The sequence below is a fragment of the Akebia trifoliata genome, chromosome 12 (genome assembly GCF_017979445.1).
Source record: "Akebia trifoliata isolate Shusen 1 chromosome 12, ASM1797944v1, whole genome shotgun sequence".
Classification (NCBI taxonomy): Eukaryota; Viridiplantae; Streptophyta; class Magnoliopsida; order Ranunculales; family Lardizabalaceae; genus Akebia; species Akebia trifoliata.
Window position 1 is genome coordinate 6,059,477 of NC_141386.1, and position 23,033 is coordinate 6,082,509.

At 36.1% G+C, this 23,033-nt stretch overlaps 2 protein-coding genes across 7 annotated transcripts; one reads left to right on the top strand and one right to left on the bottom strand.

Annotated features, from left to right (window-relative positions):
* Nucleotides 1–1,664: 1,664 nt before the first annotated feature.
* Nucleotides 1,665–16,001, top strand: S1P (SITE-1 protease). Of its 6 annotated transcripts, XM_086419358.1 has the most exons (10): nt 1,666–2,389; nt 2,560–2,688; nt 2,801–2,953; nt 5,317–5,433; nt 10,811–10,995; nt 12,735–12,998; nt 13,107–14,181; nt 14,846–15,337; nt 15,463–15,523; nt 15,615–16,001. In XM_086419358.1, the coding sequence occupies exons 1-10, from the start codon at nt 1,850–1,852 to the stop codon at nt 15,704–15,706; spliced, it is 3,108 nt and encodes a 1,035-aa protein (XP_086275484.1). In that variant the 5' UTR covers nt 1,666–1,849; the 3' UTR covers nt 15,707–16,001. The 6 variants fall into 6 exon arrangements, with proteins under 6 accessions (XP_086275485.1, XP_086275484.1, XP_086275486.1 ...); XM_086419360.1 differs by lacking the exon at nt 1,666–2,389 and having other exon boundaries at nt 2,557–2,688; nt 2,770–2,953; XM_086419362.1 differs by lacking the exon at nt 1,666–2,389 and having other exon boundaries at nt 2,770–2,953; nt 5,307–5,433.
* Nucleotides 16,002–16,319: 318 nt separating this feature from the next.
* Nucleotides 16,320–20,208, bottom strand: LOC147388789 (ras-related protein Rab7-like). The gene is made up of 7 exons (XM_086419364.1): nt 20,020–20,208; nt 19,846–19,872; nt 19,586–19,685; nt 18,166–18,312; nt 17,997–18,077; nt 16,859–17,004; nt 16,320–16,556 (listed from the first exon to the last, which is right to left on the bottom strand). The coding sequence occupies exons 1-7, from the start codon at nt 20,070–20,072 to the stop codon at nt 16,484–16,486; spliced, it is 627 nt and encodes a 208-aa protein (XP_086275490.1). The 5' UTR covers nt 20,073–20,208; the 3' UTR covers nt 16,320–16,483.
* Between the last annotated feature and the right edge of the window lie 2,825 nt (nt 20,209–23,033).

The following is a 23,033-nucleotide window of genomic DNA, read 5'->3' on the forward strand; positions in this document are numbered from 1 at the left end:
TTTCATTATCTCCTTCGATGATTTACCTCAAATCTACCCATTTCTCCAAAAATAAATTTTAAATCATGATCTAACAAGAAAATACACCAAATAAATAATTCTAAACTTGAATTTGTAAAAAAAAAAAAAAATTTCTTAATTTATAATAAAACATATAAGATTTTGAATTGAAAATTATGACTATTAAGAAGATCTAGAAGTTCCCTACCTTGGATCCATGCTGAAAAATCATCGAAGAACGCAAAAAATTGAGTTGACTCAAAACTTTCCTCTTAAATGTGATCAAAAGCTCTAATTTTTTTGTTCTTCTCGAAGCTTGTGATGAATTGATCGATTTTCTCTTTTACGCCAAAATCCAACAAAACCTCTAGATGGACGAAAATATGGTTGGAAGATAGAAGGAGGTTAGGGTTTTTCTCTAGTGTTTATTTCAGAAAAGAAGAGCACGTAAGAGTTGAAAAATTACGAATTTTTTTCTTAAGTTTGGTACTTATAGAGTCCGAGGGACATAAAGATCATTAAAGGTTTTGTTTTCTTTTATTTAGTAAGTCTATGTCCCGAACTCAAATTTAAATGAACTTATAGTCTATTTTGGATAATTTTTCGATGCGGATCTAATGGTGTAGTCAAATCCATCAAAATCAATTTCTAAATTTTTTTTCTTATTTGATTGACAAATGAATTCTCCTCGAGATGAGAGTTAAACATTTTAGGTCATTACATGTATGATATTTTGAAAATATCTATTGAGTTAATAAAACTCGATTGAATTAATTGAGTTTGCATACTTTTCGGATAAGAATAATTTTTAGTGATTTAAATAAAAATATTATTATAATTGAGCACCTTCTAATCCATCTTATTTTATTTAAAAAAAAAAATTAGAGAGCTACAATTAGCACTCCAACTTTTTCTCATTACAACCCAATTTCTTAAATGATTTATATTGCCCTAATTAAAGATAAAAACACATTGTATAAACATTACAAAGATTTTACTCAAATTATAATCTCAACATTACAAAACAAGCATTATAACACATTAACACTCATTCATACAATTTCGATAGTTGTTCACAATTATGATTTGGCTCATAAAATTCTAAATCCCAAAACTAGAAGTCTAATATAAAATCGAGAGATCTGCTATGGGCACCCTAACTTTTACTTATTATCAATCATTCACCTATTTTCTTTATTATTAATTGGTATGTAATAAGTAAAAGTTGGGGTGCCAATAACTATTTTCAAAAGTTATAGTTATTTAGAAGGGAAATGTTCAACACCCTACACTTTACCCTACGCTTTACCAAATGTGTTTTGTCCTACATGGGTTAGAAGTTTTGGAATGGGCTGATTTTTTGTGAGGATGATCTCTAACCCCATGTTTACAAGTTGAAAAATCGTGGACCATCCAATTTTTTTAAGTCGAAGAGATTATCCTCACCAAAAATCAGCCTATTCCAAAACTTCTAACCTGTGTAGGACAAAACACGTTTGGTAAAACGTAGGGTGGTGAACGGGACTATTAATAAATGTGTATGCCTTTATCTTGTACAACACGAGTTGATTCGGAAGAGTCAGCTCGGTATTCGTGTCGGACCGAGACGAGACGGAATACCATGTTTTAAAAATTAAAACCAATGTTCTTGAATCTTTGATGGTGGTGCATTTAACGCACCCTACGCAACCATAAAAACGCCCAAATTGATTTTCGCTCCGCCTAACAAGAGAGAGAGAGAGAGAGAGAGAGAGAGAATAAACATCTGTTTCAGGGAAAATCTTCCATCAATGTTGGAGCTCAATTTTCCCGCCAAATTTCCGCGAACCCTAACAATCGTACGGACAAAATGATCACTCGATTCGCCCTCTTGGGTGCCTTGATTTCGTTATCAGTGCTCCATTTTCGATTGTCCTTCAATCGGATCGAGACTTCTAATACCCAAAACGAAACCCTAACTGAAACGAATTTCCGAATCGAAGAAACTCCGAAGAGGAATTACATCGTGAGGTTTTTCGAATACAAGAACGCGGACGATCACCGAATTTACCTCGAAGAGAATCTTCGATCTTTGAGTGGATGGAAATGGATCGCGAGGAGGAACCCGGCTTCTTCGTTTCCGACCGATTTCGGTCTTGTATCGATCGAAGAGGCAGTCCCAATGACTGTGATCAAGGAATTTGGGAAATTAGGGCTCGTGAAGGATGTTTCGGTCGATATGAGCTATTCAAGGAATTTATTCATGGCAGATAGCCCCAAGAATGGATCTTTTGTGGATGGGAAGAAGCGACCAGGGAAGATCTTCACCTCTATGTCATTTAGTGATGGAGAGTATCATTCAACGCTTATTAATTCTTCAATAAGTTGGCAACGCCATCTAATGATGCAGGTACAATTGCTGGATCTCTAATTTTCTAATTTCTGAGCTGTTTTTTAAAATCTCGGTTCATACATGTTTGATTGTTTTTCAGAATTTTTAAAATTTTAAAATTTTAATGGCGGTTTAGCTTTGCTTGTATAATATTCTGAGATTCCGAAATTACCGTTGTTTCGTTACAGAGATCACAAGTTACATCTCTATTTGGAGCTGAGAAACTCTGGTCCAAAGGATACACAGGTGCAAAAGTCAAAATGGCAATATTTGATACAGGAATCCGAGCAAATCACCCTCACTTCCGTAATATAAAGGCATGTTTTGCCTAATAAGTACTATTTTTATTCATCGATCTCATATTTGTTTGTCTAATTATATTTTATATGGGGTTGCAGCTGAAGTATGGGTTTCATAAACATTTTACAGGAACGGACAAATTGGACCAATGAGGATACACTCAATGACAATCTTGGGCATGGGACGTTTGTGGCGGGAGTTATTGCTGGGGAAGATTCAGAGTGCCTTGGTTTTGCACCGGACACAGAGATTTATGCTTTCCGCGTGTTTACTGATGCCCAGGTAATGTTTATCGTGACTTACGTGGCAACTCATGTACACCTTTTACACTTTCTTTTTGACATATGCTTGCAATTACCTCTTTTGCATTTTTTGTATCTAATTTGATAAATTTCTTTTTGAAAATAAAAATAGTTAAAGCAACACCATTTCCTTAATAGAGTATGGTCTCTTGTAAAACAACTTTCTAATGCGTTTGACACACCATGATTTTTTCCCTTCATCATATTATAAGAGTTTGCCCAGGCATCCTCTTTGGGGTTAAAGGGGTAAAAAATGAAAGATGGAAAATTTAGGTGGATATTATTGGAAAGATAGATTCTATTGCCACACCAACTTTTGCTAAGAGCAACCCAATTCTTATGCAAATCCCCAACGAATTAGTACACGTCTTGGGGTGCTCTTAGTAAAGGTTGGTGTGGCAATAGAAGCTCTCATTGAAAAATGGGGAGGATAGGAAAGACAATAAAGTTAAAGAGGTATATATGATTGAAAGAGGAGATAAAGTTGAAGGGTTTTCTTGGAAAGGTAGAGAAGAGGAAAAACAATAAAGTGAAGTTGTGTGGATCCCAATCCTTTGACTCAATCTTTATACCCCCATAAAATAATAGTAGTGAGGTCCTCCGTTGTGTTTCATTATATAGATATGATGTAAATTTTACCTTCTTGAAAATAAAATCATAATCATTAGTCTTGGTCAAACTGGGACACGATACGTGAGCACGTGATACCTGGGAGCGGAAGTGGATAATACAACACTCAACTCCCCTTCATCCATGACAATGAAAAATTCTCTCGAGGAGACTCGAACCTGTGACCTATACGAACCTAGCGCTCTGATACCAAGAAGAATTATTATAAGTAATTGACCAGACTCAATCTGAGAGTTTGGCAAGAATTTATAACAATGAAAGAGTCAAAAGACAACACTGCCCTTACATATAAGAAATAAATAAAAGTTATTACTAGAAAACAACTAGGACTGAAATAACAACTATATTATTTCCAATAGTCCCAATTATCTAGGTTTGCTGAATGAATTCTGTACGTCCATTTATTCTATTCCAAACCATATTATGCAAAATAATCTGTTTAGAAAGAAAAGGACAAGAAGACCTTGTCTCACACAATTTTTAGTCTTAAGCTAGAATATCCTTGTTTCTTTTCTTTTTGTGCATTTTCATTCTTACAGTTGCGATTGTTTGGCCATGAGAATAGCTATGATTTTTTATTCGACCATTATCCAGGATTTGTGGGTTCCATTAGGCTTGGTCTGTGGTTTGTACTTTTCTAAGAATTTTGTGTACTTTTTTTTTATAGATAAAGATAATTCTATTCCAAAAAAACGGAGGTCGAGAAGACCGCCCGAGAGAAAGCATTACAACCCTATCAAAAGGCGAACAAAAATTGCTTCTGTAGTAAACATGATACACTGGCAAAAGTTTAGGCCAAGCCAATTTGATTGATAGTGAAGAGCCAAACTTGACCCATCTCAGCTTTAGCTCCAATTGGATATCAGAAGAAAATTACTATCAAGATTGAACCATCTTCACCGCCATTGATCAATCCGCCATACCTTGAAATATGCCTATCCTTCCAAATTGAGCAAATGATGAGTTCGTTCTTCCATGTCACAGCACGTAGTACCATCCTTGCTTTAAATATAAAGAGATGGCACTATTTTTGTTTGGGTTTCCTATTGGAGAACAACCTTCACCACCTAATTAGTCTTTACACCACCTTTCCCAAAGTAGAACAACCTTAGAATCAAACAAATCTAGGTTGTCCTGCATCAATAAGTAACTAACGTGGCATTACTTTTTTTTGATGTATAATATATAATCTAGTTACATTTTGCTGTCAGATTCTCCCATACATGCACCAATGTTAATCATACACCATCAATATTCATCTCCACACTTTATATGATTGTTATTGCAATGACATGAGCACATTCTCATGCTTATGTTATCATTTCAGACATTTTCAATGAAAATTTCTCAATATTTTTATCATTTCAAGAACCTTATCATCTTTTCCATTTATATTTTATTAATTTTAACACTGATCAAAATCATTCCATTTCCAGGTTGACAACCAGAATTTAATACCTTGTGGTTGTTATGGTGGATGTAACTTTTTTTTTTCCACTAAGATATCACTTACTATTTTTTGCAACTGCACAAACCTAAATGGCTCTTACTTTTTAGATGTCAATAATATAATTTTATTCACCTAAACACCCCCCCGCCTCCCCCACCCACCCACCCAAAAAAAAATATATGGTTTCATTTTTTATTATTATAGAGTTCTGATATTATCTTTGTTGGCAAGATTATGAGAAGATTATATTCAGCCTATTGCAGGTATCTTACACGTCATGGTTCCTTGATGCTTTCAACTATGCTATTGCAACTGATATGGATGTGCTGAATTTGAGTATTGGGGGACCTGATTACCTGGATCTTCCATTTGTGGAAAAGGTAAACCATCTGTGTTCTGCTGCTATGGCTTAATGCCTTGATCTGATCCCAACTGCTAACTTAAATTAATTCCCAAAATCTTAAGAGTTTCTTTTGTTTGATGGAGATTTGGATAAAGTTGATTTGTTTGTACTTGACCTCATGTGGCTTCCTTGAATCATAAGAGTTTGGTATTCAGAGTTTTCTTTTCTTTATATGCCTTCAAGTATACATGCCATTTAGTTCACATCAGCTGTTAAGCACAGTCCACTATATTCTATGAATTCACATGCTTGCATCTTATTCACTGGATCTTCTTCTCGACTATGTACTTGTCTTATGGTTGTTTCTTAAGGTTAATCCAAGAATGTGCAGGCATTATCAGTATCATCAAAATAGCCCAATCCCAAAAATTTGGGGTTTTCTCCTGTAATGAATCATGTTCCCCTATTCACTTCTGTCTAGAACCATGCCTACTCTTCACTACCTCAATGTGCTTCTATTTTTGGTCTTCTCATCGCTCTTTTAGACTTCAACAAATGGATGTGCTAGCATAAAATGAAAATCCTTATTTCTTTTTTGATAAATCAAAGATCTTTATTGATAGCATGGTTGAGAGGACCATGACGCAAAGTACAAACAAGGAAAGAAAATAAAACAAGCAAAGAACAAAGAGACCAAGACAAACCAAAAACAAAACTGACTAAACAACAATGCTACACACCCAATCCCCCTTTAACTCATTAAAAAGCTTGCTCCAGAAGAAGATAGTCCCCAAAATAAAAGCTTGAACCGAGGATTCTTTCTCCTCAAAGGTCCTAAGATTTCTTTCCTTCCAAATTTTTCAACAAATTGCAAATGGAGTGATGCTCCAAAGCTTACTCTTAAACTCCGAAAAACCCCGCCCTATGGCTAGCCAACCTTTCACTAAATTTTGAAAGGACCTAGGAGCACATCACATAACCCCAAATTGTCTAGAAAATATGACCAAATCTCGGTGGCTACCTTGCAATGAATAAGTAAATGGTTTACAGACTCCCCATCCTCCTTGCATAAGCTGTAAAAGTTAACCGAAATAACCTCTCTTTTCATAACGTTATCCACAGTCAAGATTTTTCCCAAGGAGGCTACCCAAACAAAGAATGCAACTTTCGAAGGAACCTTAGGGCCCCACACCTTCACAACTGGAAAAGAACGGGCTAGCCTCCCCACCAAGTCTCAATAGAAAGATTTGACTGTAAATAAGCCATTCTTACTTGGATCCCAAATACGTAAATCCATATCCGACAAAGTTAAAACCACCGACTCTACACCCGCAACGTGCCTACTCACACGATCCACTTTCCAATCATTGAAGACTCTTTTGAAGCCAAAATCCTAAGTAATACCCAAGATTGAATGACTTAAAAAGAATGTTATGTTCTCCCCTTTTTTCAATGACAAGACAAATAGATTCGGGAATTGGACATTTAAGGGATTAGAGCCACACCATCGATCTTCCCAAAACCTAACCAAAAAGTCCGTTACCAATTTTAAAACTAATCTTGTCATGGAACAAAGGGAGGATTTTTAAATACCTTTCCAAACACTGCAACTGAATGCCACCCAGGGAGAATCACTAACCCAACCGAAACTCCCTTCACCATACTTCAATGCTATAACTTATCTTCAAAGACAATCGGTGCTAAACCTCCATAACCACTTGTCTAAGAACGCTTGATTCATCTTCTTCAAATTTCGGACCCCAAGTCCCCCTACCTTCCTCAAAAGACACACTCTTTCAATTAACAAGGTGAAACTTTTTGCCCCCATCTTCATGCCAAAGAAAATATCGAGATAACTTAATTTTTTCTCCGCTAAACTTGGCATTGTAAAAAGAGAAAGAAGCAAACCGGTATACTAGATAGAGTGTTTTTTTTAACAAGGTTAGCTTTCCCCTTTTGATAAATACCTTGCTTTTCATGAGATCGATCTTCTACCACTCTCTCCAAAACTGCATCCCAGATTGCAATACTAGAGTAAGCTGCTCCCAGAGGTAGCCCGAGGAAGGTCATAGGTAAATGTCCGACTTGCAATCCCATAGTCGCTGCAAGCACCTCTATATTAACCACTCTACCCATTGGAATTACCATGCTTTTTTACTTAGATTCAAAAGAATTTTGGAGAAAGCTTCAAAGAAAATAAGAACATCATTTAGAAACCAAATCTGCTGCTCATCCAAAAACATCAAAGTGTCATCCGTGAATTGCAAGTGAGACAACCATGCCATGAGAATCCACCCCAAAACCAGAGAAATCCCCGTTAACAACTGCCCTTCCCACCATCCTCCCAAGAGCCTCAGCCACAATAATAAAAAGAAATAGAGACAAAAGGTCACCTTGTAATAGCCTTCTAGAACTCTTAAACCAACTGGGCTGCTCCCCACTAACTAAAATCGAGAATGAAGTTGTGAAGACGTACTTCCTGACCCAATTAATTCATCTCTAATCGAACCCCATACTCATCAAATACCTCAAGTTATTCCAAGTCACATGGTCATAAGTCTTTTCAAGATCTACTTTGCAAATAATTCCCGGAGTCTCCATGTCAATATCGAATCAATACATTCATTTGCAATCATAGCTCCATCTAGAATTTGTCCACCTTTAACAAAGGCTCCTTGATGAGATCCAATAATACCTTCTAGAACCAACTTCAATCTATTCGCCATCAACTTCAAAATTATCTTGTATGTAACACCTACAAGACTAATAGGCCTCAAATCAGTTATGTCTTCCACTCCCTCCTTAGGAATGAAGGTGATAAAGGTCTCATTCGATCCAAAATCCAAGAATTCATCCCTAAAGAAGTAATCAATCACCGCCAGTAAATCCACTTTGATTACCTCCCAACAAGCCTTAAAGAAACCCATTGAAAATCCATCTGGCCCAGGCGCCTTATCATTACACACACTCGACACCATTGACCAAACCTCCTCTTCCTCAACAGGGCGCTCGAGCCACCCAACTTGATCCGACGAGATACTATTAAAATCCAACTGATCTAAGAGCAATCACGACAAATGATCTTCTGAGTAAAGATTAGTTTAGAAGTCCTCAATCCCTTGCCTGATGCCTTCTTCACACTTTCAAATCCCATTAATCTTAAGCTTGGAAATGAAATTTCTTCTATTATGGTAGTTAGTTATTCTATGAAATTTTTTCGAGTTTTTGTCTCCTTTAAACCAGCTCATACAAAATTTTTGCTTCCAACAAACTTCCTCCATTCTTACCAATTCTTGAAACCAAGCTTTGATATTTAATCTAGCCCCCTCTCCTCCCTGTCAAACCTCCTAATTCCCCTTTCCTGTCAAGATCTTCAATCTGAGCTAGCCTTACCCTTTTCCTCTCTTCCTCTCTTCCACACGGTCGGACTTTTTGATGTTTAATGTGAAACGCAACTGATGATAAGAATTACTACAATTTTATTTCGCCAATGGTGAAATATTCCCAGTCGAGGAAAATTAATGGAGACATCAAATATTGAAGAGTAGATTTTAACTTTTATTTAATTTTCTATTTTAGGACTTTAATTTGATGTTTTTTGAGCTTATTTTGATGTTTTATTAGCCTATGATGTTAGTATAGGTGTTACGAGGCAATTTGGTAACTTTATATTGATTTTTTTAATGAGTTTTCATAGGCTGAAAATTCAAGGGAAATAAAGTTACGGGATTGTGACATAGATGGTATTTTTGCTTTTGTTTTATTTAAGTTGTTTTAAGTTTTATTTACAACCATTGGATCTCCTTATCTTAGTTGGATGGTTGAGATTAGATTTAAGGTTTAGAGAACATAATAAATACTTGCTTTTTGCTGTAATTTTCTTCAATAATGAATAAAAATTGAGATTGAAGCTTTGATATTTCCCTTAATGGTGTGGTGTGAGAGGCCATTTTGGAGTGAGCCCAATGTAACATTATTTTTCTTTGTTTTATTCTTTTATTTTTCTTGATTTTCTTTTAGTTCCTTGTTCTTGATTTTCTTGATTCTTGGTTCTTGAATCCTTTATCCTTTCTCTTAACCTTTAACCATTTTTTTACCCTTTTCATCTATCCTATTGAAATTGTCGTAATTGCAAAAAAAATAATATTTTACTTTTGGGTTTACCTATCCTTATCCGATCCTAAACCAAATCCTTAATCCAATCCCTAACCAGATTTCCCAAAGTCTCCTATTTTACCTAAATCAAATTTGTTTTTCTTGTCTTTCCTTATCGTCCTGCATCAATGTTCCATTGTTTCAATTTCTCTTCGATGAATTTTAATTTTTTTCTAAACACAAACCCTGGTCTCCCCTCACAAACCACCTCACTGCACCAACCCTCAATCAAATCTACAAAGCCATCTTGCAACAACCACATATTCTCGAAACAAAAAGGAATTAGTTTTCGTCTAGATTCTCCCGCAACCAAAGTTATCTGGCAATGATCAGAAGCGGGATTTGGAGTTGTTTCTTGTACTAAACCCCCAAAATGCTTCTCCCAATCACAAGACACAAGAAATCTATCTAATCTTGTACGTGAGGGATCCACTTGATTGTTCAACCAAGTGAACAACTTCCCACACAGCGGGATGTCCAACTCATTCCTGCTAACGAATTTACCAAACTTCCTCATCTTTGCACTCCATCTTACCCCCCCTAATTTCTCAAAGCAAAACCGGATGACATTAAAGTCACCTCCAAGGCACCACGGATGACTCCAATGATACCCAACATTATCCAGCCCCTCCCAAAAAAGAGTCCTTTCCCCATTTGTCGTCAGACCATTGATACCGGAGAAAACCCAAGAGAAATCATTTCCCACACACTTACAAAAGACAGATGCTGAAAAAGTCCCAATTAAAACCTCATCCACCTTAATAAAATTAGTGTCCCACATAACTATGATGCCTCCCGCTGTACCAATCGCCGGAACAAAGCACCACTCCTTATTCCTGACACCCCACAACTCAGCAATCACCCTACTCTCAACAACTCTCAACTTCGATTCTTGCAAGGTAACAATGTGCGGTTTGTTGAGAGCACTGACTCCCTTGACCACAGCCCTCTTATCCTTATGATTCAAATGTCTTACATTCCAGGAGAGAATTTTAACTATCATTAAACACAAGTTTACAGTGTGCTGCCCTCTTAATTGAAGCCGGTTTCAGAACTGATTGATTATTCCAGCTTGTGGAAAGAAATGGATTCTCAATTTTTTGCCTAGCTCTTTTACCGGAAATCTTTTGTTACTCTTCTTCTTGTATGTGTTTTTCATCATTTGCATATTTCCCTTTGAATATATATATTTTTAATTGACCCCAAAAGTTAACATTCATTTGAATGTACAACATGAAGCGGCTTAAATTATCTTCCAGGTTTGGGAGGTGACAGCTAATAATATTATTATGGTTTCGGCTATCGGAAATGATGGACCACTGTATGGTACCCTGAACAATCCAGCGGATCAAAGTGATGTTATCGGTGTTGGTGGCATTGATTACAGTGATCATATAGCTTCATTCTCCTCTCGCGGCATGAGTACTTGGGAGATTCCTCATGGGTAAAGTACCATCATTTGTTTTTACCTGATCAGTACTTTTTTCCCTTTTGATTTATACTCTGGCCAGATTTGGTACTTTTTTATCATTACATCTTGACTCATGGATTGTAATTGGTAGGCAAATCCAAATACATCGGACCAATTTATTACTGTTTTTCCCCCCTTCTTATGAGACAACATATATATATATATATATATATATATATATATATGGGTCCCGTTCGGCACCCTAAGTTTTACCACACACTTTAACAAACGCGTTTTGTCTTACATGGGTTAGAAGTTTCGGAATGAGTTGATTTTTGGTGAGGATGATCTCTATGGTGAGGAGATCATCCTCACCAAAAATCAGCTCATTCCAAAACTTCTAACCCCATCAAAATTGATTTACAAAAAATGGACGGTCCACGATTTTTCAACGTGTAAACATGGGGCTAAACATTTCGGAATGGGCTGATTTTTGGGGAGGATGATCTTCTAATCATAGAGATCATCCTCACCAAAAATCAGCTCATTCCAAAACTTCTAACCCATGTAGGACAAAAAACGTTTGTTAAAGTGTGTGGTAAAACTTAGGGTGCTGAACATTTCCCTATATATATATATATATTCATGGGACATATGTAAAAACATTGGATTTTCAAAATATGGGTTAGAGGTTTTGGATTGAGCTGATTTTTTGTGAGGATGGTCACTATGATGAGAAGATCATCCTCACAAAAATCAGCTCAATCTGAAATTTCTAAATCCATCAAAAGTGATTTACAAATTATTGGCAAAAATTGACGGTCCACACTCTAAATCACTTTTAATGGGGTTAGAAGTTTCAGATTGGACTGATTTTTTTTTCGGATGATCTTCCCATCATAGAGATCATCCTCACAAAAAATCAGCTCAATCCGAAACTTCTAACCCATATTTTGAAATTTTTTTAATGTTACATTGTTTTTACATATGTTTTTTCATGTCCCTTTCCCTATATATATATATTACAATAACAATATACCAAATATATATATATATTTGTTTGATATGTATGCTTGAGTGCAACTTGTGCCATATAATATGTGTTTCACTCATTCTGTAAAAACCATCATTTCTGTTAGTCTTTAATCTGAGAGAGTTGTACGTTCCATATCCAGGAAAATTATTGGTCCTCATTCTCTAATTTGGTTAATCAACGTAAAATGTAATCAATACTATGGTGGCATAATTTTTCCTAGTGCACAAGGTTGCTTGATTATTTTTGAGATCTTATTGATAGGGATTTAGTTAAAGATCTTCTGAATCAGGAAGTGCTTCAGAATTTTGGGCTTTTGCGACATTCAAGACTATTTCCATTCTCATGTGATCCAAACAGAGAATATTGGAACTACTTTTGCAGCACTTCAACCTACCCACTTACCCTACACATGCAAACACGACCAATTGAAGTTTATCATATCCCAATCATAATGATTTCTTGGTAGTGTTATTCATCCATTTATTTTTATTAATAGTGGGTGCAGTCCCTGCTTAGTCACCAAAAATATTTTAGATAGAGTAAATCAAAAAATAACTTGGTGCTTTGCTTCGTTATGTCCACTGCAATTTTTGTTTTGACCCTCATCAGTAAATACATATTACTGAGGTTTTCAAGCTTATGATAGTTCCAAACTTCCCCTTATTTCTTTCGACATGATTTGCTTTGTGATTCTTTTGGCAGCATATAGGGCTAACTGCACTGACATTCTACGCAGTTATGGTCGTGTAAAACCAGATATTGTTGCATATGGGCGAGAAATTATGGGATCTAAGATCAGCACAGGATGCAAAAGCCTTTCAGGAACCAGTGTGGCCAGTCCAGTAGTTGCAGGTGTGGTGTGCCTGCTTGTGAGTGTCATCCCGGAAAGCAAACGAAAGGGCATTCTAAATCCAGCAAGTATGAAGCAAGCAGTGGTTGAGGGGGCTGCAAAACTTTCTGGTCCCAATATGTATGAACAGGGTGCAGGCCGACTTGACCTGTAAGTGCTCTAATTCGCATGGACATGGATTTCTTTTTTGTATGTTTTTTTTATGTAAATAAATCATTTTTTCTTTTCTTTTTTGGTGTTCTTCTCCATTCCTGTCAGCTTAGAGTCATATGAGATACTAAAAAACTACCAACCACGGGCGAGCATTTTCCCTAGTGTTCTCGATTATACAGACCACCCTTATTCCTGGCCCTTCTCTCGCCAGCCTCTCTATGCTGGTGCAATGCCGGTCATCTTCAATGCCACCATTCTCAATGGTATGGGTGTCATTGGCTATGTTGAAGGTCCGCCTACGTGGCACCCTGCAGATGAGGTAGGCAATCTGCTCAGCATTCACTTCACTTACTCTGAAATCATCTGGCCTTGGACTGGTTATCTCGCACTACATATGCAAATCAAAGAAGAAGGTGCCCAGTTTTCAGGACTGATTGAAGGCAATGTGACAGTTAGAATATATAGCCCATCACCTCGGGGAGAGAAAGACCCGCGAAGAAGTAGTACATGTGAGCTTCAGTTGAAGCTTAAGGTGGTTCCAACTCCTCCAAGATCGAAACGGATTCTGTGGGATCAGTATCATAGTATCAAATATCCGCCAGGGTATATTCCAAGAGATTCCTTGGATGTTCGTAACGACATTCTAGATTGGCATGGGGATCACCTGCATACAAATTTCCACATTATGTTCAACATGTTGAGAGATGCTGGATACTACATCGAGACACTTGGTTCACCTCTCACGTGCTTTGATGCATGGCAGTATGGGACACTCCTAATGGTGGATCTTGAGGATGAGTACTACACAGAAGAGATTGAAAAACTGAGAGATGACATAATTAGTACTGGACTGGGCTTGGCGGTGTTTGCTGAGTGGTACAATGTGGACACGATGGTGAAGATGAGATTTTATGATGATAACACGAGGAGTTGGTGGACTCCAGTTACTGGGGGTGCAAACATTCCTGCACTGAATGATCTTTTGGCTCCATTTGGAATTGCTTTTGGGGATAAGATTCTGAATGGTGATTTCACTATTGATGGCGAACAGAGTCGTTATGCTTCTGGAACGGATATAGTGAAGTTTCCAGGAGGTGGGTATGTGCATAGCTTCCCTTTCCTTGACAGCTCGGAGAGCGGCGCCACCCAGAATGTCTTGCAGACTTCTGGTATGATTAAGGTCAGAAAACAAGCTCCTTAAGTTAACCTTCCAATTGGTTTAAATATGCATAAAATCTTGATGCCATCAGGGATTTCCTGAAGCCTGCGTAGAGAGTGAGTGTGCGACATACCCCTGAAAAACTTAAATAGAAATCTAAAGCAAACTTATAGAGTTATAAGATAGAAAAAATGCAGTTAAAAAAGTTGGAAAATTATTCACATTCTAAGATTATGTCCTATGCGGAGTGTCAGAGGCGGAACCAGGGGCAAAATCATCTTCAGAAGATTGAAGGGAAAAAATTGGAGGGAGGTGAGGGAGTGGAAGCAAATGAGGCTTGTCATTAGTTGAAAATACAGGGGTATCTCAAATTAAAGCATAAATGCAAGGGTATCTAAAATCATTAAAAAAAAAAAAAATTGAGTCGGGGTTGTGAGCGTATGCTTCCTTACTTGCGGAGTTGCAGTTGTAGGATATGAAGAAAATTGATCAAACACATTTAATCACAGCAAAAAAGAGAAGTTGGACTTTATTCTGTTTGTTTTCTTTTGTAAATCATGTCTTAGAGAATGGGAAAAAAGAACAAATTTATATCTGCTATTTAACTTGGAAACATCTATGTATTGCATGTGTAGTGCATTTTTTTTTTTACGTTCGGCACACATCCATGATGTAGTAAATGCAGGCGGACTCTTCTATACTTGGTCTTGTGGAGGTGGGTATGGGACGTATTGCAGTGTATGGAGACTCCAACTGTCTAGACAGCAGTCATATGGTTACCAACTGCTATTGGCTTCTGAGAAAAATACTGGATTTCACAAGTGATAACATCAAAGATCCAGTACTCTTCTCAAATTCACTTCGACAAGATGAACCCTTGTACGAGGATGATAGGCAATTACCATCACGCAGAACCGATGTCAACTTCTCTACCTATTCTGCAGTTGTAGGCAAGGAGTTGGTTTGTCGGAGTGATTCCAGGTTTGAGGTATGGGGAACAAAAGGTTATAGTCTACAGCGGACGAATCGAAGATTGCCAGGATATCCGTCTGTAGATTTTGGGAGAGGTTTGAACTCGACCATGGATAGTTTCGGTCTGAGACGGGCCAATTTACCCAAGAAGAATGGAAGGAATTCCAGAAGTACTGACTTGTTGGGACTACTCAACAGAGATGAGGTAAGGAACTAGAAATTTGGTATTCTTAATTGTTCTTCCCAATTTTTCATTCACAATTGCTATAGTTGCTTGAGAGGTTTAACTCTTTTTTTTTTCCCTTGTTTTTTCTCTGGTCTTGCTTGTAGCTTGATACACAGGTTGTCCTTGCAAGCCAATGGCTCGTACCCACTATCGTAATTGTTTCTGGCAAGTGGATCTGAACCGTTTACTATTGAAAATTGTCTGAATATTTTATAGAAGATTGTGTTGTGACATTGTTTCATCTATTACTTTTCAGGTCTTCTGCTGTTTTTGAGCTTTTGGCGAATTCGAAAGAAACGACGATGGCGACGGAGAGGTTCAAGCTCAGGTCGTTTCGCAAATCTATAGTCCCAAGGCATCTCTTGGGTAGATTTTACTGTGCTGGCTGGAAGTTTTCGGAGTTTCCACCCCACCACCTGTATTACTAGCTCTCAGGAAAGAAAAAGTTTTGTACTCATAAATACAAATCTTTTTAGCAGTTTATTTTTGGTTGTGAGAAAGAAAAATGATTTGCTTACTTGGGGGGATTCCAACAGTCAACAAAGCATAAGACCATAATTGACTCTCCTTTGTTGCGGCTTTAAATAATATAAAATCCCACCACAAAGAAGGCCTAGGTGGTTGAGGCTCTCCACCAACATAACCATTACGGAAAAACACATATTTCATCGAGATTAATTCCAATCTTCCAAGGATTAATACCTGCCATCCCAACAGTCATGCTGTTACAGAGCAAATCAACCCATTGGTGAGGCTAGCATTTTCTTCAATTCAAATAAGTAGCTGTTTCACTTGCAGTAAAATGATTCAGGGCGAATTTTCCTTAAAAATAAATTCCAGAAAATATTTGATCATAGACTAAAGGGTACCACATGGAAGAAGAAGAGGCTTTGAATTAGAGTACAATACTAAAGACATGTACGATAAATAAGCAATAGAGGCATGATCTTAATACAACAGCGAGGCAAAAAATGATAATAGATGGAAACAAAGTAACTTAACAAAGTACACATAGAACGTTAACAAAGTTCGCTGAATTTATCAGGGTAATAATGAATGGAAGGGGAGAAAATGCAGTCGCCTTTCCATCCCAAAACAAATTAATACTGTCCAACCAAACATTTTTTAACATTCACAGCCCGAGGATCTTTGTTGTCGTCCTCCTCTGCCCGCCATATCAATGGTGTCAGGAAGATATCTTCAACATCAACAAACAAACAATTAGCCTCTCATAAGAGATTACAACTACAAAATCATAAAGCTTGCAATGTTCAAGTAACCCTCAAGTTTCTACTTCATAAAATGTTGGCTAAAATTCTTATGTTTTAATTAAAGTTAAGTAAATAAATTGTACATCTGTATACTCACTCAGTACACCTCAGTTTTTAAACAATGTCTTAAACTCATTCCGTTTATCAGAAAGATACATCAACTAAAACTGTTGATAAAATATTTTCCAAAATACAAACAAAAATATGATGGCGTACTAGGGTTACTCACATGTCTTCTTCAGGTTCGTTTTTGAGAGCATTCTTTGCTATGCACTCAAAAGCTGCTTCCACATTGAAACCTTCTTTTGCAGAAGTCTCAAAGTAAGGGATATTTCCCTTGGAGGCACACCATGCCTTTGCCTTCTTCTCAGACACCTGAAAGTCAAGAATACAAGATCCAATAACCACTCAAAAAAAAAAAAAGCATTAGCATTCATTTCCATTTGATGATAAAAATAGTACTATTGGGCAGCTTTCAGAGAGTGAATCTATGTGACAAATAAAGTACACTTATGCGTGAATCATACCAAGTATTAAAGTAGTTTATCGAAAAATGTTACTACGCCAATTGTTTCTTTGTATACTGACTTTATTCGATGGGAAGGGAGAAAAATAAAAGATGCTTTTTAAAAGCATTGAGGTTCATGCACATGTATATATTAGCCTACTAATTCCTAATTGGATACTTGCTTCCCTTCCTACAGCTATGTAAGACTCCCCTTAGCTGAGGAATGTAGTGGTGCACCTTTCTAATCCCGAGTAAGCACAATGTGTATTGCTATTTCTTTTTTCAAGAGCTTCTATTGGCACTCCAACTTTTACTTACTACGCAACTAATTTCTTAAATTATTTATAGCACTCCAATTAAAGATTAAAACACACCATTCAAACGTCACAAAGGTTTGGCACAAATTATAATCTCAGCATTAAAAAACATTGTAATACTCGTTCAAAAAATTTCAGTAGTTGTTTGCCATTATGATTAGGCTCATATAAAATTTTAAATCCAAGAAAAAAGAAAAGAAAAGAAATCTAGCATTAGAAAAAAAAAAGATGGAGAGCTTCTATTGGCACCTCAACTTTTACTTATTTCTCAACCATTTACTAATTTTCCTTAATTTTTTTTTTGGGTGTAATAAGTAAAAGTTGGGGTGCCAATAGCAGTCCCCCCCCCCCCCCCCCCCTTTCTTCTTTTTCTCTGCCTTGTTAATTCATTAATTTGAGAGGAGCACTAAGGAAAAAAGCCTGTAAGACTAGTAATAAAACGGATCTAGAGTTATTTCTGATGAATTCATTTTATTAAGGCTGCCATATTTTCCAAATTGAGAAGAAATTAAGCACAAAAGAGAGAGAAGAAATCATCATACCACCCGGCTATTGCCACCGTCAATGTCTATCTTGTTTCCAAGCACCACAAATGGGAAGTTTTCAGGGTCAGATGGACTGGCCTGGATATTAAAGCACAGAAGAAAATTTTCAAACTTTGATCCTCCAAAACTCGAGTTGCTGTGACTGTAAACAGGTGATGGTGATTACCTGAATCAGAAACTCGTCCCGCCAATTGTTGAGATTATCGAAGGATTTCATGACATTCACATCGTACACAAGAACACAGCAGTCTGCACCACGGTAAAATGCAACACCAAGGCTTTGGAACCTTTCTTGCCCGGCTGTATCCCATATCTGAACATTACGGCCACAACATGTCAGCCTTCAACAAAACAAAACAAAAGTTATAACATTGAAGTTCCTCTCACATCTTTTCTAGGCTGTAAATGTATTGATTCATAAAATACTTTGTTTCTTCATTCTTTCCTAAGCTACTCAATTTGTTTTAGGAGAAATTGTCCCAAGATACCTATAATCTTGGAGAAAAACATTATCTGTAATATTTACCCTGATAACTCTTCTCTCAAAAGGCTATATTGGACACATTGGTAAAAGAAAGGCTATTGGATTTATACCCATACCTGTTATCACCAAAGCCAAAATTAATGCTTATACCATTACAATCTATCCTCTAAACCTTACTAAAAACTTAATTGAGAATTCATTCCAACATTCTAAAACCCAGACCAAATAGATAAGTTCAATCATTTGGGCAGTCAAATGGTGAATTCCAATCAGGTGAGTCCCATAAGAATGGACAAGCAGCAGAAATAGAACCTTTTCCGATTATGTGAGGCGAAGGCAGTAAATTTGTGAATGTGTTATTGCTCTTTTTTAATCTAATCAATCCCAGATTATAGTTCCAAGGGAAAATCTTTTTCAGTTTTATTAACATAAACAATCAAGGAATCTCCAAGATGGCCCCTCAGTAATTGGGATAAGGTGCAGATGATGATGAACCAAGGAATCTATCACAACATTAAGAGAACTGAACCCATATCACAAAATTATCTATAAGGAACAAAATTTACATGGGATAGTCATCCAATCCCATGTATATACAACCATGGTAACTAAGTTGAGATTCAACAATTATTCGTTGGGAGGACAGTTTGGATAATTTGGATAAATACAGTAGAGTTTCGAAAAGAATTCGGGAAAGTTTTGGGGATTATATAGTGATGTTTTTCTTCCCAGAAATGAAAAAACCTGTCAACTTCAACCTCCCTAAAAACCTGTCTTGTTCTTGAGATTTGAAGGTTGAAGAAGATAAAATGTCGAGGTCGAAGGGTACAACTATACAAATTTTATCCAATTCAGCAATTAATTAGCAAATCACCGATCAATTCTTCGATTCACCAATTGAATCAAGTAATACTTATTCGGAGAATTTTTCCAAATTTTAGAAAATTAGGAGAATTTTGTGGCAGTGCATACCACTGTTAAAAAATAATTATTTTCTTAAAAAATCATGCTAAGGACAAATACCCTATAAATGCAATCTATCAAAAAAAAAAAAAAAAATGGAATTTAAATAAAAAAAATTACAAAAATAAAAACGATTCACCTGCAATGTGAAGAGCCTATCTTCAAATTGGACTTCTTTTGTCAAGAAATCAGCTCCAATGGTTGCCTTGTACTGATTACTAAATTTACGATTCACAAATCTAAAAAAGTAATTTTTTAAGGCAAATTACATTGAAACTAAGCAACCCCAGATCAAATTTTAAAAAAATTTAAAATGCAAACATGAAGATAGTATAATTGAGATATAAATAAAAAATAAAAATAAAAAGAAGATAAATTTTGGGGTTTCAATAAGGATACTGGTTCATCAAAGATGTCTTTCCGACCCTATCAAAAGATCAAAACAGGTGCAAATTAAAATAAGATAAAAAAAAAAAAAAAATTCTAATATATATTAGCAAATAAATTAAAAAGAAATTCGTGCATCCGAAAAAAGAAAAAAGAAAATCCCTCAAATAATCAAATTATCCTCACCCGCTGTCTCCAAGGATTATGACCTTTAAAAGCATCCGCCTTCGCGATGCCATGGATTCGAATTCAAATTCTCTGAAAAATAATTCGGTTTTAGAGAGAAAATCAAAACCTAACCCCAGAAATTCGGAATTTCGAGAGAATCCACGATTCTATGATCAAGAGAGAAATTCCTTTCGGCAAAATGAAAAGAAGAGAACTAATTTTTGCCTTTATCCAATCGGATCGGTTTTGAATCATTAAAATTTTGGGTCGTCAAATGGGTCGAATCATTCCGAAGATCTGATTAGGTATTATCCGTTAAATCATGACCGTATACTACGGTGAATATTTTTGAAAAAAAAAAGAAGGTATATATCCTTCGGCCTTCACCATAAATAATTATTATGGGATAGTCCATAGTATAAATGTGTCCTAAGAGAATATTCCCCTCTTTTATCCAAAAAATTATAGGGTGGGATTGCGACGCCCACTTACATATCGAACATTTCCAAAAAGGTTCGGTAATAACATACCGTACATTTTCCACATAGGATCCCATGCAAGGAACTGTTCGATATGTGATTATCGATCTAAGAATGATAAATTCAGTAGAAATTTATCAAAAAAATACACTATCAAATGATAACAGTATTTTACATGGGGATCCCATGTGAAAAATGTGTTTGATATGTACTAACGAAATAGTGCTGATGTGCTGATGAGTTCGGTCCTGACTTACTGAATATACTAGGAATTTTGATTTTTTTTTTTTAATGCAAACGACAAATATAAAATTGATTTTTAACATGGTTCATTTGCAAAACGATTAAAAAAAAATTAAAAAAAGAAAAAATTATGAAAGTAAATGATAAAAAACTCACCACCATCTATCAAAATGCTTAAATATACCAAATAATGGTAAAAATCAGATTTTATTGAATAATGTCCATCAAATGATCAAAACGTGATTTTCTGATGAATCTCTAAAGAAAAATCGTTCGGTTATGTGAATGTGATTGAACTTTGATAGGATTTTTTCATAGGAATGTTTTGATAAGGTTTAATATGCTTCGAATTGGTAGGAGGGAAAAATGTGTTTGTTTGCTTAGTGTTAGGTGGGTGTATGCAATAAAACATGATAAAATCAAAAAGGGTATTTACATAATAACACATTATTGAAATTTAACGTTTCAGTAGGTGTGGCGAGCAAAAAAAAGGGTGTCAATAGCGCATCCCTTAATTATTTATAGTGATGGGTACATACTCTTGTTTATAGTCTCTTTTAGAATAATGTTGAAGTAACCTTAAGATTGACCTCATTTCACACTATTCTGACTTGGAGGTGTGTAGGTACCATAAATGCTTTTCATTGAGATACAAGTGAAAAGGATCTATAGTTTTGTGTGCACCTCCAAGTCAGAAAAGTGTGAAATGAGGTCAATCTTGAGGTCACTCCAGTACAAATCTTTGTTTTACATGGATGGTTAAACACTTTTCTAAAAAGCCTTGCTACAGTGACTCGAAGCAGCATGGTGAGCGCACAAAGAACAATCAATTTTTCTCAAGTGTATAACACTCCTATCTCAAGAAAAAGTGTATAGTTTTATGCATACTCAAGCACACTTAAGCATTTTTATTTTTAGAACTTGAACACTCTTTTATTTAGAATATCTCCAACTCGCATTTTGAAAATTTTCCATCAAATTGGCATCTTCTTCAAATTTGAAGATGGAGGTCACCTCCAAATCACTTTGAGTTTAATCACCATTCATTCTCTTATAAGAACGAAATCGGTTGGGGATAAAAATGATATTTAAAACATGTTCCATGAAAAAAAAAATGTCAAAAACGGTACGTACGAAAAAAGGAGGAGGGGGGAGGGGGTAAAATAGGTATTCAAAAAGATAAACAGTGATTTAGAAATACTAGTCAAAATTTCTCTCTTGCTCTACATTTGAAGGAGTGAATAGTGATATGAAGGGGGTAAACTTAAAAAATGAAGATCGATATGGAGTTAGGTTTTGAGGTACCAAAAAAAAAGAAAAAGAAGTAAAGAATGGGGAGGTGAGAATAAGGGGATTAGAATGAGGGTTGTGTTAGAACTTCTCCTATCTTCTTCTTCTTCTTTTTTCTTCTTGAGCTTGGCTTCTAGGGGGGTGAATGGCTATTTGAACAAAATTTTGGGAAGGCTTAGGAGTTTTGAGAAGGAATTTTGACAGACTTTCTAGAGCTCTAATTCTTTTCTTCCATTTGCCTTGAATGAGTCTTCTATTTATAGGATTTTGGGAGATCCATGAGGATATTTGATCCTAAATCTTCAAGTTCTCAATAATTTCACTAAAACTTCAACGAAAGACCCCAATTACCGTTCCTTGGCCTTCATGGTCTTCCACTCACCTATGAGTCTCACCAATCAAGATGATTAAAGGATAAATTAATAAAAATCCAATAATTTCTAAAGAACTCTTTGAGGAGGGTAAAATGGTCCTTAACAATATGTTTTGAGTCAATTATGAGAGAATCAAGTCAAATGATATGTAAATATGTGGTTAATTTGGCCTTTTTGGTTACTTTCCTTGAGAGAGTCTCCAACAAACTAAGGATTAAAGGGTTATTGAGCTCAAGTTCTAGAGAATTCTTTAGAGTGGATAAAGTGGTTATATGTTTTGGAAGATGGTCAATTTACATTAAATGTCATAGAACCTTTTTGAATTTTGAAGAAGGTTGGAAGGGTAGAAGGGGAATCCTTTCTAATAAGTCTCAACAAATTGGGATTAAAAGAGGTAATTCTCCCTAAGCAAAAAGGACCTTGGGTCAAGATTAGGAGAATGAGTAGATTATCAAAATAACCTAGGCGAGGGAGAATTTAAAGGTTTAGAGCATGGGTAATAGGGCAATTAAAAAGGGATTAAAAGAGGGAAAATCCAACTTAAATGAGGTCATTTCCTGTGAAGAATCTCTTACACACAAGCTTCTCAACTACCTAACTAAATTGGACGTCCAGAAGGAATTATGGTTGACCTTCCTTGAGGAAA

What these genes read in the sequence shown, in the direction of transcription:
- S1P (XM_086419358.1), top strand. Translation starts at nt 1,850, where the DNA reads ATGATCACTCGATTCGCCCTCTTGGGTGCCTTGATTTCGTTATCAGTG. An exon ending in AACGCCATCTAATGATGCAG is followed by an intron (nt 2,390 to 2,559) that starts GTACAATTGCTG and finishes GTTTCGTTACAG; the next exon opens with AGATCACAAGTTACATCTCT. An exon ending in GCGTGTTTACTGATGCCCAG is followed by an intron (nt 2,954 to 5,316) that starts GTAATGTTTATC and finishes AGCCTATTGCAG; the next exon opens with GTATCTTACACGTCATGGTT.
- LOC147388789 (XM_086419364.1), bottom strand. Translation starts at nt 20,072, where the DNA reads ATGGCATCGCGAAGGCGGATGCTTTTAAAGGTCATAATCCTTGGAGAC. An exon ending in ATAATCCTTGGAGACAGCGG is followed by an intron (nt 19,873 to 20,019) that starts GTGAGGATAATT and finishes ATCTTTTGATAG; the next exon opens with GGTCGGAAAGACATCTTTGA. An exon ending in GGGACGAGTTTCTGATTCAG is followed by an intron (nt 18,078 to 18,165) that starts GTAATCACCATC and finishes TTTAATATCCAG; the next exon opens with GCCAGTCCATCTGACCCTGA.